General features: G+C 39.5%; 1 protein-coding gene across 1 annotated transcript in view; it reads left to right on the forward strand.

Annotated features, from left to right (window-relative positions):
• Positions 1-16,389, forward strand: part of npepps (aminopeptidase puromycin sensitive) — a 30,348-nt gene that overhangs the window by 1,128 nt on the left and 12,831 nt on the right. Inside the window, exons 2-10 of the mRNA XM_061829364.1 lie at positions 3,328-3,412; positions 3,507-3,584; positions 6,803-6,924; positions 8,472-8,579; positions 11,154-11,354; positions 13,535-13,631; positions 13,728-13,761; positions 15,483-15,597; positions 15,675-15,839. Coding sequence (XP_061685348.1) covers positions 3,328-3,412; positions 3,507-3,584; positions 6,803-6,924; positions 8,472-8,579; positions 11,154-11,354; positions 13,535-13,631; positions 13,728-13,761; positions 15,483-15,597; positions 15,675-15,839 — 1,005 coding nt within the window. The remainder of the gene's footprint in view (positions 1-3,327; positions 3,413-3,506; positions 3,585-6,802; positions 6,925-8,471; positions 8,580-11,153; positions 11,355-13,534; positions 13,632-13,727; positions 13,762-15,482; positions 15,598-15,674; positions 15,840-16,389) is intronic.

The raw sequence follows: 16,389 nt of genomic DNA on the forward strand, positions 1-16,389 counted from the left end.
GACTGATTCGAATATTTACACCCGTTGTAAAATAGGGCGGAACGATTGTGCAATGTAAAGTGATTGAATGTGATTTTTTTTTTTTCAAGGTCTGGATCTAAATGGAAAAAGAACAATAAATTATACTGCATGGCAATAAACTATTATATTTATTATGCATTATTTGGTCAAAGGTTTAGCTTAAGACATTTTCACACTGCACTTGCTCAGCTGATTTTCCATGACGCCTTGTTTCGATTGGAATCAAGGTTGAAGCCCAAACCAAATTAAATCCACCATATGAACACCTTAATTGGAATTAACAGGCTGAATTAAAATTGAATGGCATTTGGATTGACAGGGATTGGAATTCCATTTCCTAAATGGATCCCAAACTCTTGTATATGGTTCAGCCCAAAATAGCCAGCCTGTGTTCTGTCTGGATGCTTTGATTGACATTACTCGTTTATGCACTTATATGGCAGGTTCCAACCAGAGCTTATATACCACGAAGATATTGTTTGTAACTACTCGTTTCTATCAAGCTCTTGTTTTAAAAAAGTATTAAAACAAGCCCAACTACTGAGACTTGAGTCTGAGTCTTGATAAATGACGTGATGTTTACATTGACACCAATCTGTGCATGTCACATGGCTGTACAGATTAAATGCAGTGCACATATATACACCTGATCGGAATAGATCACGTCATCTGAATGATTCCAACTAAATGAAATGACGTAAACCTGACTAGTGTGAAAGGTCTGTGAGGCAGCATGTGTGGACGACTGCATCCATGTGCGAACTTGCACGTACTCCCAAGTGCTGACGTAGCGAACTCAAGGAAGTAAGGGGGCTTTTCCCACTAATAGTCATCGATGAGTAGACCGCACCTCCGAAAAATGTATTTGTTGTTGTTGTAAAAGGAAGCTGCAGACAAGCAGTAGAACAAAAAAGGGAATGGATGCATGGCATAGTATTTTCATGACAGGATGTCATAGTTCGTAAGCTTCAATTCCACAAAGAGCACTTTAAAGTGTCTTTCAGGCTGTGTAGAGAGCAGTTTGAAAGCCTCCTGCAGCGATATCCTAGTACAGTATATAATTTTTCTATTGTCCCAAAGCTTGGGATAGTGGGGGACCAGTTCATCCTTCAATACGTGGCAGCTGACAACTTTGCAGAGAGCTGCTTTCGTTAACTCATGTGACCGGAGAACGTGTTTTGGTTGGTCACAACTTGCATATTGTGCACACGGCAAGTTATCTTGCAAGACAAAAAAGATTAACTATTTTTGTTATCCACCTAATAAAAACATTTAATTAAAAAAATCACCAATGCTTTGCGAAACAGATAATTCACAAAAAATTATGCTCATCCGCAACGTCCTGGATAAGATGCCATCGGATAATTTTTCAAAAATGGCATTATCTACACAGTTTGAAAACTGGAAGTAAATAGAGGGAAATTACAGCTGTCGAGTTCTTTGCAGTCTGCGACCACAACTGACCTACCTGCAGTCAAGTGAAACATTGACTCCGTAAAGCACTATCTTGAGGGGTATTTTAAAATAAAAAGTCCCTTTTTGTAGCTAAATGTGTAGTTCACATAGCATGGGAGGAGCTAGCGACACACCTGGCTGCTCATTGGCTGGGACTGTGGCGCCGCTGCCATATCACCAACTGTCAACATAGGATCTCACTGAGAATGCAGCAGGAATTGTGCTGCTTGGAATGACACCCATTGATTTTGTCAGTCTTGTACTCAGTTCACAGATTTACAGTTAACACTCATTTAGCTTGGGGCTCTGGAGCACACAGGGGTAAACAATGGACTGGTCAATAGACTGTTTTCGACTGACGTCACACACCTTCCGATTTAGAACGCGGGCGCCATCTTGGTTTGGTTAATTCACGTAAACACACGTAACTAACCAGGAATCATTTCAGAAAGACGTATGAATGGGGGCCCACTGCTATATTATCGGTTGCTCAAACGGCGTTGTAAAGCATCTTTCTATCGACCGCCAGCTGTGATCAAGAACCAGTGCGAGTAAACGGAGCAGTTAGCAACCAAACGACGACAACTGTGTCTGTCTCGTATTAGCAGAGCTGATCTAGCAGCCAAGCACGACACTCGTGTGAATGCAATGCATCTCTCCAAAATCTGTATTTTCTGTTTCATTATAATAGGTTTGCAAAAACGAGTTACCGCGCCGCTAGCTGTTTTGTGAGTTGAGTTAAAAATGTAGCTGTGGAAGTAGAGAAAAAGGTGCAGGCTCCACTTGGGACTCGTCCCAGTCAAACCTCTCTCTCTCCCTCTCGGTAACAAAAACAAAAATAATAAATCTACACCTCTTTTGTTGGTATAATCAACATAATTTAACACAACGCTGATTGTAATTATGCGGTATATATTTAAATTGCATTTTGTGGTGCACTAACCTTAGCAGTGTGCTTACAATGGATACCGTCACATGACGAACCCAGCCATTGATGAAGTGGTTGTAGCCCTTTAGGACTTTGTAATTCTTTAGTTGATCCACGGTACAAATGCTTGTCGAGAAGAGGAGATAGTGGACGATGTCTGGATAGGTTACCGACGCCCACAGTTATGTGCTCCATTAGTGTTTCTCCAAGGCATATGAGTCGATATTGTCGATCAAAGCACACTTCCTGTCGTAACGGTTTCTTGAAACAATATCTAATGAGCACTGATAACTTCCCAAAGTCTTTTTAGCCATCATGGATGTAGTCACATTGTCGAGAACAGTCTATAGTAGGACATCCTGCACCTGTCTGAGTCAAAGTGAGGTGAGTGAAGTTTTTCCAATAAAGTGTATATTCAGACAAACATAGATTTGTCACCAGCTATTGCAGGGATCTAGAGACCTGGCAAGAATGGGTAAAGCATTCCCAGACGTTGTGAAGACATTTGGGAGGTCTTTGAAATTGTGCAAGAAAGGGGCCTTATATATATCCTTTAGGGCAAGGCTGAGGAGCCGGAGCGTGAGACAGGATGAGATCAGGCAGAACTGACTGATTCAGTATGGCGGATGTACTGAAGTATCACTGCCATTGGGCAACACGGTCGTTGGTAAACTCAAAGAAAATGGAGCGGGCTCTATCTCTTCTCAACAATGCACTCTTAGAGGGTAATGAAAGCATCAGAATATATTTATGAATGTATCACTAAACACATTTTCTGATGTTGGTTGTAGCTGACAAAGTTAACTTTCACACTTGATGACCCATCAAGCTCGCAAAACACAACGGTTTGTGTTAAAGAGTCACTTTTTGAGCATGTCCTCTTTAAAAAATGTGAACTTTGTATCCATGTGATCCATGTGCAGGTGACACAAGCCACCAATCAGATTGTGATGAACTGCGCCGACATTGACATCATCACAGCCTCCTTTGCGCCTCAGGGAGGAGACGGTGAGTTTCATTGGTACTTGCTCCTTTTTTCACCCTCGATGATCAGATAGAACATGAAATGTTCAACGTTTGAAGGAAAACAATTTTTTTTCAGAAATCGATGCCACAGGATTCAACTATCAAAATGAGGACGAGAAGGTGACCTTGTCCTTTCCCTGCGCTCTAAAGAAAGGTGAGAAAATTAGGGTTGTAAAATTAGGGAATTTTCAAAGTTGGTAACTTTAGATGAGAATTAAAAGTAGTATAACCTGAATGTTTTCAAACATGAAGGGTGACCCTGAATAAAATTTAAATCTAGTTTGTAGAAATACATTTAGCATTATTCAGACTAAAGCAAGAACAGATTGTTTTTTTTTTTCCACGTTTCACTGGGGGTTCTTGTCCCCATAACCACGAAAAATTATGGATTACTGTACAGCAGGGGTGTCAAACTCATTTTTGTCGCAGGCCACATTGTAGTTACCGGTTCCCTCAGAGGGCCGTTATGACTGTGAAACCATTAGAATCGTAAACAGCCTCATCATATTTACATATTAAATTTATGAACCAGTTTTGGAATCAGAAATCAAGGGTAATGGGTTTTGTAACTATTGTTTGGTAAGAAAAAATGCTTGCATATCTCAGCATTATCATTCATGATATGTCTCTGAAACGTTGGGACAGATTAAAATAAATAAATAAATAAATCATGGAAGTTCATACACATGATTTGCCTTTGCGAACCACATAATCATGTGCCGGGCCAGATCTGGCCCCCGGGGATTGAGTTTGACACCTGTGCTGTACATTAAATGGTCAGCTTGTATCAGATCGGTTATCCTATTTTTTTAAACTTTCTGATTAGTGATCGGTGATTGGCCCCAAAAATCCTGATCGTTTAAAGCCAAATATTAAACCAACATACTAATAAAATAAATGAAAACTAAAAAACAATAAAGCTGATTCTGATTTGACATTCATGCTTTTGTTCAAGACAGTTTATTTTTTAAGTAAATATTTGAAAATAAAGTTTTGCTTAACTATATTATTCTGTTTGAATGTCAAGCTTTTTATCTGTACTCTTTTGCATGGATGTCAACTTATAACAAAATATATACATTTTTGAGGATATCTTTCCATTACATTTCCCTAAATTTCCGGTCAATCCTCATACATTCCGAAGGAAAGTTTACATTTTGGAATATTTCTCAAATTAATGTCGTGCATCTTAACGTCCTATGTAAATTTATTAGAAATTTTCCACCTCTTTATAACCCCAGAGATGATTCTCACATCATTTTGTGAGGCAACATTCTATGGGGTTAACGGTACCCTTTGTTTCTAGAAACATTGTAAAATACACAACAGTATCAATAAATAAATATATAGTTTTAAGAAGGGGAAAACTCTGTAAGGTCAGTGGATTTTTTTTTTTTAATAGTTCTCCCTTCCCCAACTTGGTTGCCATTCAAGACAAAAAAATAAAACAAATGTGGAATAAAAAACAGAATCAGATTTATCTGTTTCTCCTTTATTTACGTGCCAACAGCGATCTTACTGACCTATTTGGTGTTCGCCACACAGCAGGATTTGCCATTTGGGGCCAAAATGATGAATTAAGTAACTCAAATGATTCAAGTACAAAAGTGTGCATAAAAGACAAAGAATGTCCAAAGTTTGTGATCATTTCTCCCTTTAAAAAGAAAAAGTGTAATCCGTCTACCAGAGATGCCAAATATTCTGGTTGGGTATTTTGTAATGGGCAGTTGCCATGTGTGCCGTTGTTATGGGCAAGTCAAAAATAGTCAGCAATCTGGAGAGGACAAGATGACTGGGATGAAAGGGGTTGCCAGAGAGCAAGTGGCTTTCACACGCTTGGTTTCTACGTACTATGGCAAGTGAGTGGCAGACAATAAGCTTTGGCCTTTACCAACCGATTGTGATGTTTATTGATGATGTCATTGCGCTTCCTCGGTGTGGGGGTGGGGGAAGTGGGTGGTAGCTTCAAGTCTACTGTGGCGTGGCTGCGGCTGGCAAGCTACTAGTGTGGCTAATGCTCAACTTTTCTAAAAGCTGCTAATCATCGCCTCTGTGCTTGATAAAAGTGTTTCAAAGGTTGTTTGTTATCAAAAGTTATCAAATACAATGGGCCAAAAAAAGTAGTCGGGTATCAATTGTGCAAGTTCTCCCACTTAAAAAGATGAGCGAGGTCTATAATTTTCTTCATTGGGATACTTCACCTACGAGAGGCAAATTGATGTGAAAAAAATCCAGAAAATCACAGAACATGATTTTTAAATAACTTCTTATCAAATTATTGCGGAAGGAAAGTATTTGGTATATACTTGTATACCGTTGGCAATGACAGACAAATGTTTTCTTAAGTCTTCACAAGGTTTTCACAATATTGCTGGTACTTTGGTCAAATCTTCCATGCGGATCTCATCTAGAGCAGTCATTTTTGGGGTGTCAATAGGCAACACAGACTTTCAACTCCCTTCAAATATTTTCTGTGGAATTGAGATTTGGAGACTGGCTAAGCCACTCCAGGACCTTGAAATACTTGTGAAGCCGCTCCTGTTTTCACAAATGTAAGTTTCCTTTTTGTATAAGTGAAGGGGTGGAAAATGTATTTAAATTGTAAAACAAGATTTTATTTTAAGGCCATATTGCCCAGCTAGTGAATACCGTAATTCCCGATTTACAGAGCGCACCTGGTTACATTTGTAAAGGAAATACCATTTGGTACCTGCATACACCGCAGCTGTGTAAAAGCCGCAAGTGCCCACATTGAAACACGAGATATTTACAAAGAAAGACAGTACACTGAGAGTTTAACGCTAGCGCCACCGTGCTAATGCTAGTGCCGCCACGCTAATGCTAGCGCTGCGCTAACAGGGCCGGTTAAAAAAAATAAACATACCAGTAAAGAGTTTAACGCTAGCAAGGCGCTGGCGCAACACTAAAGCTGAAGCTAGCGCTAGCGCCGCGCTGACGCTAACAAGACCGGTTAAAATAAAAGTTACCGGTAAATATCATTGAGACATGCTAGTAACACAGTAGCAACACGCTAGCACAGCGCTAACAGGGCCAGTAAAAGTGACTTCCTTGGCACATATATTCCACTGGTCGTATTCTTACCTTTTCCGCTCGAGTGCCCCCTTGCGGCCGTTAGAAAAAACGCACAAAAACATAAACCGCAGGGTTGAAAGTGTGTGTGGGGGGGGGGAAAAGTCGCGGCTTGTAGGCCAGAAATTACATTTTATGGCAAAAATGGTCTAAAATTTGATCTTCAGGATTCTTGTCGCTCTTAAATGTTTAAATGGGAAGGTACCAGTTTGAAAATTACTTGAATAATCTCTTATTTGTATTTATCACTTTTCACCATTGCTTGCTCTTTCTGTTTATCAGGTTCTGGTGTGTTGAAGATCAAGTTTGCGGGGGAGTTGAACGACAAAATGAAAGGCTTCTACAGAAGTAAATACACCAGCACCACAGGGGAGACCTGCTATGCAGCTGTCACACAATTTGAGGTAAAATCATGATCCAGGGCATCGGATTGATCTCCACTCTAAAAAGACATTAGACAAAAAAAAAAAAAAGCTTGTGGTTCCGATTTCGTGACTGACTAAAAAAAATTCCTGCCTCCCCAACATTTTTACACCATGTAATTAACGTTGGGGGCGTGGTTCTCCACAGCCACGCCCGCCGCAAATTTGCTCACGCGCGCGGCGGCCTGCTTTGGAAGCACAGTTAAGTTGGATGTTTGACAGCAGCCACGTTGGGTGGGGTCGTGGCCGTGTGCCACTTCCTTGTGCACGGTGCTGCACATTGTTGCGCCCTGATTACATTGTGTATTTAAGGCTTGTTTTTCATGGTTGCCAGATCATTGTGTGTGTATATGCATGTGTGTTCACGAGCGTCAGCTTGTGTAACTACCTCGTCACATGCCATAGCATTACTGACTTACGTTTTCATTTTTTTTGCCATGTCCAATTTTTGATGTTTCATGTTTTTTGGTTCAAGCCTTTTGCAGTCACTCACATTTGAAAAATGTACGGGTGTGGTCAGTCATGCCTGCAGATATAAAGTTGCGGGTGTGTTACCTGTTTGTAATTATGAGTGTACCGCTTTAAGAGCGGAAGGGGGTGGTGTCAGGTAAACTAGGAAGTAGAAGTTGGCTTAGCAGTGGAGACCGTGTGCTTCCGTGTTAAAAAAAAAAAGACATCAGGCTGTGTGGTTCACTGCACTGGATCGGTTTTCATTTGCGTTGAGTGTGCGACAAGTGTGCAATTGCACAGTGGCGCATCTTAGAGGGAACATTGGTCAAGACTACACAATATAAGTGACATCTTTCAATATCTATGTATTTCTACTCGTAACAAATTTTACGGGCGTGATTTATTATTTTTTTTTTTTCATGCTCGGCTGTGCAGATTTGTGAGTGACGCGCGGGGACGTACGCACCCGTCAAATCACAATGACTGCTTTTGCCTTGTGATTTTTGTACCGTCGCCCTGTTGGACTGCCTTCCCGTGTATGACCCCCGCCTGGAAATAAACCTTCCTAAAATCCACGTTTACGTCTCGGCTTCCTGCATTCGTGGCAAAATCAAGTTTATCATCTCTGCTAATATTCCGGTGTTTCGCAATGCAAGATGCTATCCTGAATTTTAATCTCGTTATGCACGAGAGACCATGAATTAACGAGAACTGACAAGAAAATGGCAGCACCATGTGCTGGAGATGGAGTACAAATATTTTGTTAAAAAAACCTATCTACTGACCCTAGTTCTGAATTGTAGGAAATTGAAACCACAACATTTTTTTAAAATGGATAAATACTGCTTATATTTTATGAAGGTCATTTGTTTTCAAATTGGTTGATGCTTGGACATTTAGTTCCACACTCTGTTTCATTGTCTCACTCCTTTTTCTGGAGTGCTCATCACTGGTTTTTTTTTTTTTTGTTTTAGTAAATTTTTTGGTAAAGAAATATTTCTTGCTTTGTAAAGAAGTTGTGCTTTTTCTAAATTACACAGTATCATTAAATGTCTTTCTGTTTGTTTCACACTCCCCAGGCCACGGACGCCCGCCGAGCATTCCCCTGTTGGGACGAGCCAGCCATCAAAGCCACCTTTGACATCACGCTGATTGTCCCAAAAGACTGCGTCGCCTTGTCAAACATGGTATATGTCACTTGGGTCGTGGCGAAGACGCCCCCTCCTCTTTCCTCCTCACACGAAGATGACTATTTCACAGTTGAAATGTTTGAAACTGTACTGTTAGGCTTGTGACATTATAGAAGCGGATTTCTTTCTTGTATTGGATAGAATTAGATATCTTTATACATAAGATATCCAATACATAGGTATTAAGCAAAACACATTGTATAGCGCAGTTCATACAGCAAGTAACTCAATGTACTTTACATGAGTAAAAGAATTTAAATACAAAGAGATAAACCATTTAAAACACGAAAAACAATAAAAATGACAACAAAATATGTATGTTAAAAAAGAAAAAAAAAGTACAATTAAAAAGTGTACATTACTCTAAAAAGCATGAGGAAAAAATTCATTTTTAACCTGGATTTCAAAACATTCATACTTGGGAATCACGTCACCTCTGTTGGCAACTTGTTCAATTTGTGTGCAGCATAATAGCTGAATACTGCTTCACCATTTTTATTAGTGCACAAAGGTTGTTAAAATGATGTTGAATGAAGGAGACATCCTTAAAGATGGGTAAAATGATATTTGCTGGTACATTGGATCCATGTTCCTTACCCAACCTTGATGGGTAGGAAAAACCCCAACAGAGTGACCATAATTTTTCAAATTTTGTTCTCCTCGATGTGCTTTAAAGCACGTGAACACATTAAAACACAGTTTAAGAATGACGGCTTCAAGTGTTTTGTCGCCAGTCGAACTTTACTGTGAAACTGACACACAAAACAAAACAGAATTATTGTTATGTCTCATGTTTAATACACATCCCCCCACAAGAATTGTCAAGTCAATAATGCGCATTATACGTGGGTTAGGGGAAACGCGTGACGTTTGTGAGGATAAGTGGCTCAGAAAATGAATGGATTAAAAAAAAAAACACATTTTATTTATGTATGCCTCCATCTAGAGGTTATGAAAAACTTTATAGACTTTACACCAATTTGATGGGCCTCATCGGATCGGCCGTTAATCGCATTTCTTTTGCTGATCAGTTTTCATCTCATTTTGCTGATCCAATCAATGATGTTATTGATCTGCTCTAAGAAAGACATTTACGCTGCTTCGCCAGTTTGCACAGTATATTTCAAGCCAAAAGCTAGTTTATTTTTAAATAGTAGTATTTACATGTTTTTTACATGCCTTCTGATGTAGAACTGTGAGTATCTGACGGCCAATGAAATTATTAAAAAAAAAAAAAAAGTTGGCTGCGTTGGAGAGAGACGTCTGCTGAGACAACACATAATGCACGGATCAGACTACAAAACCAATTTGCTCTTTCATGATTGCGTGATGTCAGATTACTGCAATAAAATCTTGTATTCCAATACCACTAAATCCCATTTTCTATGATCAGTGGGCTTTATCTGCTCAACTCAAATCCGACTGTATGCACTCCTTATCGTGGGAATGACAACACAAGTGGATTGTAGAGGTAAATGGGAGGGGGTGAGCGTGTTGGTGGTCACCGTTGCTCAGGTCAGGAGAGGACTTTCTGTAAAGCTTGCTTGAGATATGTTCACATAGTTTTAATCTGGTACAGCTCACAAGCCATCAACAAAAAATTACGTACTTTAGCAAATTTATGCTGCTACTAGTGGCTGCCGTTCTGTTGAACACGAGCTGACCTGAGTACCAAATTCCAACATTTTTAGAGCAAAGGCCCATACCGGTACTTAACAAATGAAAATCTCACAGCACACCAACTAACAAAAAGGTCACAAAAAGTCGATGCATTAATAGCTGGATGTAGGGTTGACAGTTAATTTAAATCCCATTAAAATGAAATTAGAGTAAGTGCTTTACTTTTGTCTTGAAAGAATTGTACACATCTTAAAAATGCTTGGGTAATCAAACATAAGCACAACTGTGTTTTCCCATTTACTAAAAGTAGGGCTGGAATTTCAAAATAAGACAAAGTATAAAAAATATTGTGTTCCAATAGACTCTTTAACTTGAGAATAATTATTTTCATAAAAAAATGACAAAATACAGATAATACTTCACTTTGATCATATAGGTAGAAGCAAAATCATGCATTCTAAAAATACATTACATACGGGTTGAAGGGTTTTCCAGAATTTTGTGGTCAACTTTGGGTATGCGTATTGTACATAGGTGTGCATTATACATGAGAAATTATGATATAATCAATCACAGTATTAACAGAAGCATGCAAATTGAATATGTAATGCTAAAGTGATAGATGGCCGAATGGAAATTAGTGTTAATGATAAGCATTATGTACTGTATTATGTAAGTAAATGCACTGAAGGTGTGCAACTCTAAATATTGACTTGTCTTCAAATAATACTCTAAAATCAAGTTTTAAAAAACGTGTAATATAGTAAATGCGCAAAGAGAAACCACGATACAGCGTAGGTTCACTCTGTCCTTTTGCCACTTTCATAGCTGACCCAGTTGGACTGCAGGGCTTGGTGGATATGTGAAAATGTTCCACTCCCTGACCATGTCTTTGAGGCCGTTGTTTCGAAATCATGCATCTTGTTGTCCACGTTTTCTCTTTGCCTCTAGAACGTTGTAGAGCGCCAGCCATACCAGAGCAACGAGGACCTAGTGGAGATCAAGTTTGCCACAACGCCCATCATGTCCACATACCTAGTGGCGTTTGTCATCGGCGAGTTTGACTTTGTGGAGAGTCAGTCGTCAGACGGTGTGCTGGTGCGCGTCTATACGCCAGTGGGGAAGGCAGAGCAGGGCCGCTTTGCACTGGAGGTGAGCCCGTCCTTTGATAGCTGAGGTGATATGGTCTTAAAATAGAATCTCCCTTGTTACCCACCTGGCCTTTGCTTATAGAAAAAGCAAATGACATTGATGCATTTCAAAACAAGTTTTTGGTTTTCACACCACGTCTTTAATTTGCTTTATTTCTCCTAACACCAAGCAAACAAAAGTGTTTTTACAGCAATATTTTTCTTTACTCTCCTCACCTTCAACAGTAAAATAATAGCTCAATCTGTTTGAACAAACTCTTCTATGCTATTTGACCAACGCAAAAAACAGGGTCGATGACTTGAATGGTGATACTGACGAAAATGATTGACTTCCAATTGATAATCGAAGCATTGTGTTGCTTTTTGTACTGTTCTGAAATAATAATCCAACAAATGAAAAATCCAATTTAACTATACGAAAATTGTATTGAACCGGAACAAGAATATGCTGGCTTTTCTGGAAATATATATCTATTTTTTTAACATTGCTTAATTTAACTGAATCCTCGCTGTACCTTAGGTTGGTTTTGTGCCCGTCTGTGGTGTAAATCCTCGCTGCTTTGGACTGACTGCTGTCTACCTAGCCTGCTGGCTCCTGTCATCTCTTAAACTGTTTGATAAACTTTTCCCATTGATTCTGCTGCGGTTGGTGTCCACCTCGGCGACGGGTCGTTTGGGCTTTGGTTGTGTTGCTGCCAAGAATATGCATGCAGCTAGGTTGGGTGGGGGGGCGGTAATTGACATTTCCTACAGACATCTCGGCGAAGGCCTAGACTAGCTGCACCCAAACTACAACTGCATACATGCATAGAAAGTATGCACACTAAGTGCAGATGGCCTCGGCCATAGATCAAGGTTAAGATTTCTGTTTTTATTTATTTATTTATTTATTTTAAGAAAATCCAGTGCGAAGGTATTGCAGTTGTTATTCTTTTATCTGTTGTGATTTCAATCAGAAAATTCACATGTGGCGTACTTGAATGTCAGTTTGAGTTACCCCCAATTCGTGAATAGCCCTCACAGTTCTAAAGTTTGGAGTTTGAATCTGGACTCAGGCCTTCCTTTGTGGAGTTTGCATGTTCCGCCTGTCCTTGTGCGTGTTTTCTGTGGATACTCAATGTTATCCAATATTACAAAAACATTTCTTAGGTAAAGTCAACCTCATACGTTGTATGCAAAACAATTTAAAAATTATTCTGCTCATGTTGTTGCTTACATTCAGCAGTTCCATCCATCCATTTTCTTAGCCGCTTATCCTCACGAGGGACATGGGAGTGCTGGAGCCTATCCCGGCTGTCAACGGGCAGGAGTACACCCTGGACTGGTTGCCAGCCAATCGCAGGGGACATAGAGACAAACAGCCGCACTCACAATTACACCTAGGGGCAATTTAGAGTGTCCAATTAATGTTTTTGGGATGTGGGAGGAAACCGGAGCGCCCGGGGAAAACCCACGAAGGTACGGGGAGAACATGCAAACTCCATACAGGCAGGGCCAAAATCGAACCTGGTACCTCAGAACTGTGAGGCCAACGCTTTCCAGCTGCACCACTGTGCTGAACATTCAGCAGTTGCTTTTCCAAAATATTTTGGAGGAAAAGTCACTAAATATAGCAACGTTGCTAATTTGCAACCCTAGACCGTGCTTTTGTAAACTAGCGCCGCTATTTGTACCAGTATTTTTAGTGTAAGCATGGCATGTCATACGGGGAGATGCTTTGGTCCTCACGAATGAACTTCATTCAATCAGCCATCCATTCATCCATTTTCTGACCAGCTTATCCTCACAAGGGTAGCGGGAGTGCTGGAGCCTATCACAGCTATCTTAAGGCAGGAGGTTGGGTACACTCTGAACTGGTTGCCACGAACGACCATTCGCACTCACAATCACACATAAGGACAATTTAGAGAATGAATGCATATTTTTCGGGTGTGGGGGGGAAACCGGCGTTCTTGGAGAAAACCCACACCGGCACAGGGAGAACATGCAGACTCCTCACAGGCAGGGCTGGGATTTGAACCCTGAGCTGTGAGGCTAATGTTCTAACCAGTCTAACCAGATATGCCACTTTGTTGCCTTGATCCAATCAGTTAAACTAATTACTCATCCTGCCCTGCCTATCACATGGAAGTTATGGAACCTGGACACCCAATTTGAATATTGCGTTCAATTTGTGTTCAGGTAGCAACAAAGACGTTACCTTTCTACAAAGACTACTTCAGTGTTCCTTATCCTTTGCCCAAGATTGATCTCATTGCTATCGCCGACTTTGCTGCTGGTGAGTGATCCTCTCCTGGACGTCCTGCACGCAACTACTCCTTTATCAATAATGACATTTCAATATACTTTTTTTTTTTTTTTTCCCTGCCTTCAGGAGCAATGGAAAACTGGGGCCTTGTTACTTACAGGTATCTAAATGTTCCTCCTTTTGGGCTCCAATATGTTCAAAAAGCAAAACAAAAGGATATAGTTTGTATCCATGGGACCAAAATGTAATCTGATCCTACATAAATGCAACACGTGATATACAAATATATATACACACACAAATATATATATCTTATCTACTCTATTAACAAAACAATTTCATGTTATTACAGTGTGACCAAGTGTGAGTAAACACATCTGAAGATATAAATAAATGTAAAATAATTAATGGCCTTACAAGACTTCCCTGCGCCGGAAATGAATGACATCACTGGAGATGTCTTCTGAGAATGGGGTCAGGCTGAAAGTATATCCCTGCATCCATTTTCCAAGATGCTTATCCTCACAAAGTTCACGGGAGTGGCTGAGCCTATCCCAGCTAAATGTTATTGCTAATAATATAAATATGTGTAACAGGATAAGACATCATTATTCATGATTGTTTTGTGGTAATATTCTTGACAAAATTTTCAAATTGAAATTCATACAAATTTGGACGAATTGTTTTGGAAACGAATACTAATTGGGATTTTTGGTGAATTTACGAATACATGGAAAGTTTTGGGTGTGGATTATATGTCGATAGGACACTTCTTGATTTCTGGCAGCAACTTTGTTGTTGCGCATGATACTCGTTTATTATACAGGGGAAATTACAGTAGTCGTTATTCATATTTTCTAATCACCGGAGGGGGGGGGGGGTTCGTTTTTTGGGATCTTGTCAATCACCTACTGTGGGCCTGTGAAGCCCTTTGACTCTTTTGACATTAAGGTCTAGACAAATAAACTTAACAAACAAAACATGCATCTACATGGCTGGCAAGTGGATTAAACTTTGGACCCTGCATAGACCCGCTCAAGTGTGATCTGATTGAATTTTACGGCCATTTATAAACCACAGAGATGTGCTATGATTTTTTTTAATGAAATCATCAAACTGTAGAGATGTCTTAAGATGTTTTTGATGACATTATCAATGAGCCACAATCTGTCAGTCATAAAATCTCTATCAAATGTGGTGACACAAGATTGAGTTGTTGCTGGCAATGATCTGGTAACGTTTTACTTGTTGCTTTTATTGCACAGAGCTTTTAACTACCATGTGTTCTTGACTTTAATATTAACTTTTTTTTTCACCCAAAGCATTCCATTTTGCTTGCACTATACACAGGTTTGAAAACAACCTTTAAATGAAGTTTGTATACTCAATCTGACTTTTCTTTCCTTATGGCCAATAGTATGTTGTTTTTACTTTTAAACTTAACCTAAAATGATTTGGTCTCAATTGTCAACAGGATTTATCTACAGTTCTTCAAAATTGTTATTCATTTGTTTCATTGAACTGAAGTAAGGCATTAAACTCGTTTTTCCTGAAATGGAAAACATTCCATCTAATCGTTTAGATTAAATTCAATAAAAATTAACAAGTGTTGAGTCTGGATGGAAACAAACACAAAACATTTCAGCCAAATTGAATGAGTCAAACCAGTAAATAAGGCTGAACCAGTACATTATCCATCCACATCTATTTTCCAAGACGCTTTCTCAATACGATATCTTAAAGAGCTCAAGTTGTTCATAATAAAATCAGACAAATCCCCATCACATTTCGTAGCATTTCCATGAACTACTAAAGTATTTATTTTTTTTCATGGGCAGCAAATACCTCAGAGGACAGACTGGAGTTTGTGTGTTTTTGCAGGGAAACGGCGCTGCTGATCGATCCAAAGAATTCATGCGCGTCTTCCAGGCAGTGGGTGGCGCTGGTGGTGGGTCACGAACTCGCTCACCAGTGGTTTGGAAACTTGGTCACCATGGTAACTGACCAATATTCCCTCCACAAATAGACAAAACATCCTGTATGGCTGCTGACCTAATATGTGCGTGTGTGTAGGAATGGTGGACCCATTTGTGGCTCAATGAAGGCTTTGCCTCGTGGATCGAGTATCTGTGTGTTGACCATTGCTTCCCAGAGTATGACATCTGGACACAGTTTGTGTCTGCCGACTATACACGTGCTCTGGATCTGGACGCGCTGGACAGTAGTCATCCCATCGAGGTGGGTGGACATCTAACTTTTGGACGTTGTGTTAAAGATAGATGTTTTTTTTGGGGGGGGGGTGACACCGATCATTAGTGAAGTCTTGTTAACAGTTATGTGTAGATATTTTTTTTGGTGGGGCTGATACCGATTAGTCAGGTCCCAATTATCGATACATGTAGCCGATATTCGTTTGTGGCATGAGGAAAAATATTGGTGAGAAAATTTGAATTAACATTTTTTTTTTAATGCATGAGAAAATATACTTATTAAAAGAGCTTTTCAAATTTTCAAAATGTTAATTATTTAATCTTGGACTATAGACATCTTTATTTTAAAATTCTAACAAAAAGTGCAGGAAGCTCAGAGACCCCGCAGCATGTCTCAACGTAAAATGAAAGCCTAAACAAAAAAATAGCATTATAAACTTTTCTACAGTAGTTTTCCAAAATTTAAATATAACGTGAATAGTTAATCTTTCACTTATCTTTGTTAAAAGTTAAAACAAACAAAAAGTCCAGAGAATACCCAGTCAGGTGCATCTCCTTTGAAGTCAATTGAAAATGTC

This window comes from Syngnathoides biaculeatus, chromosome 9, assembly GCF_019802595.1.
Source record: "Syngnathoides biaculeatus isolate LvHL_M chromosome 9, ASM1980259v1, whole genome shotgun sequence".
NCBI classification, from domain to species: domain Eukaryota; kingdom Metazoa; phylum Chordata; class Actinopteri; order Syngnathiformes; family Syngnathidae; genus Syngnathoides; species Syngnathoides biaculeatus.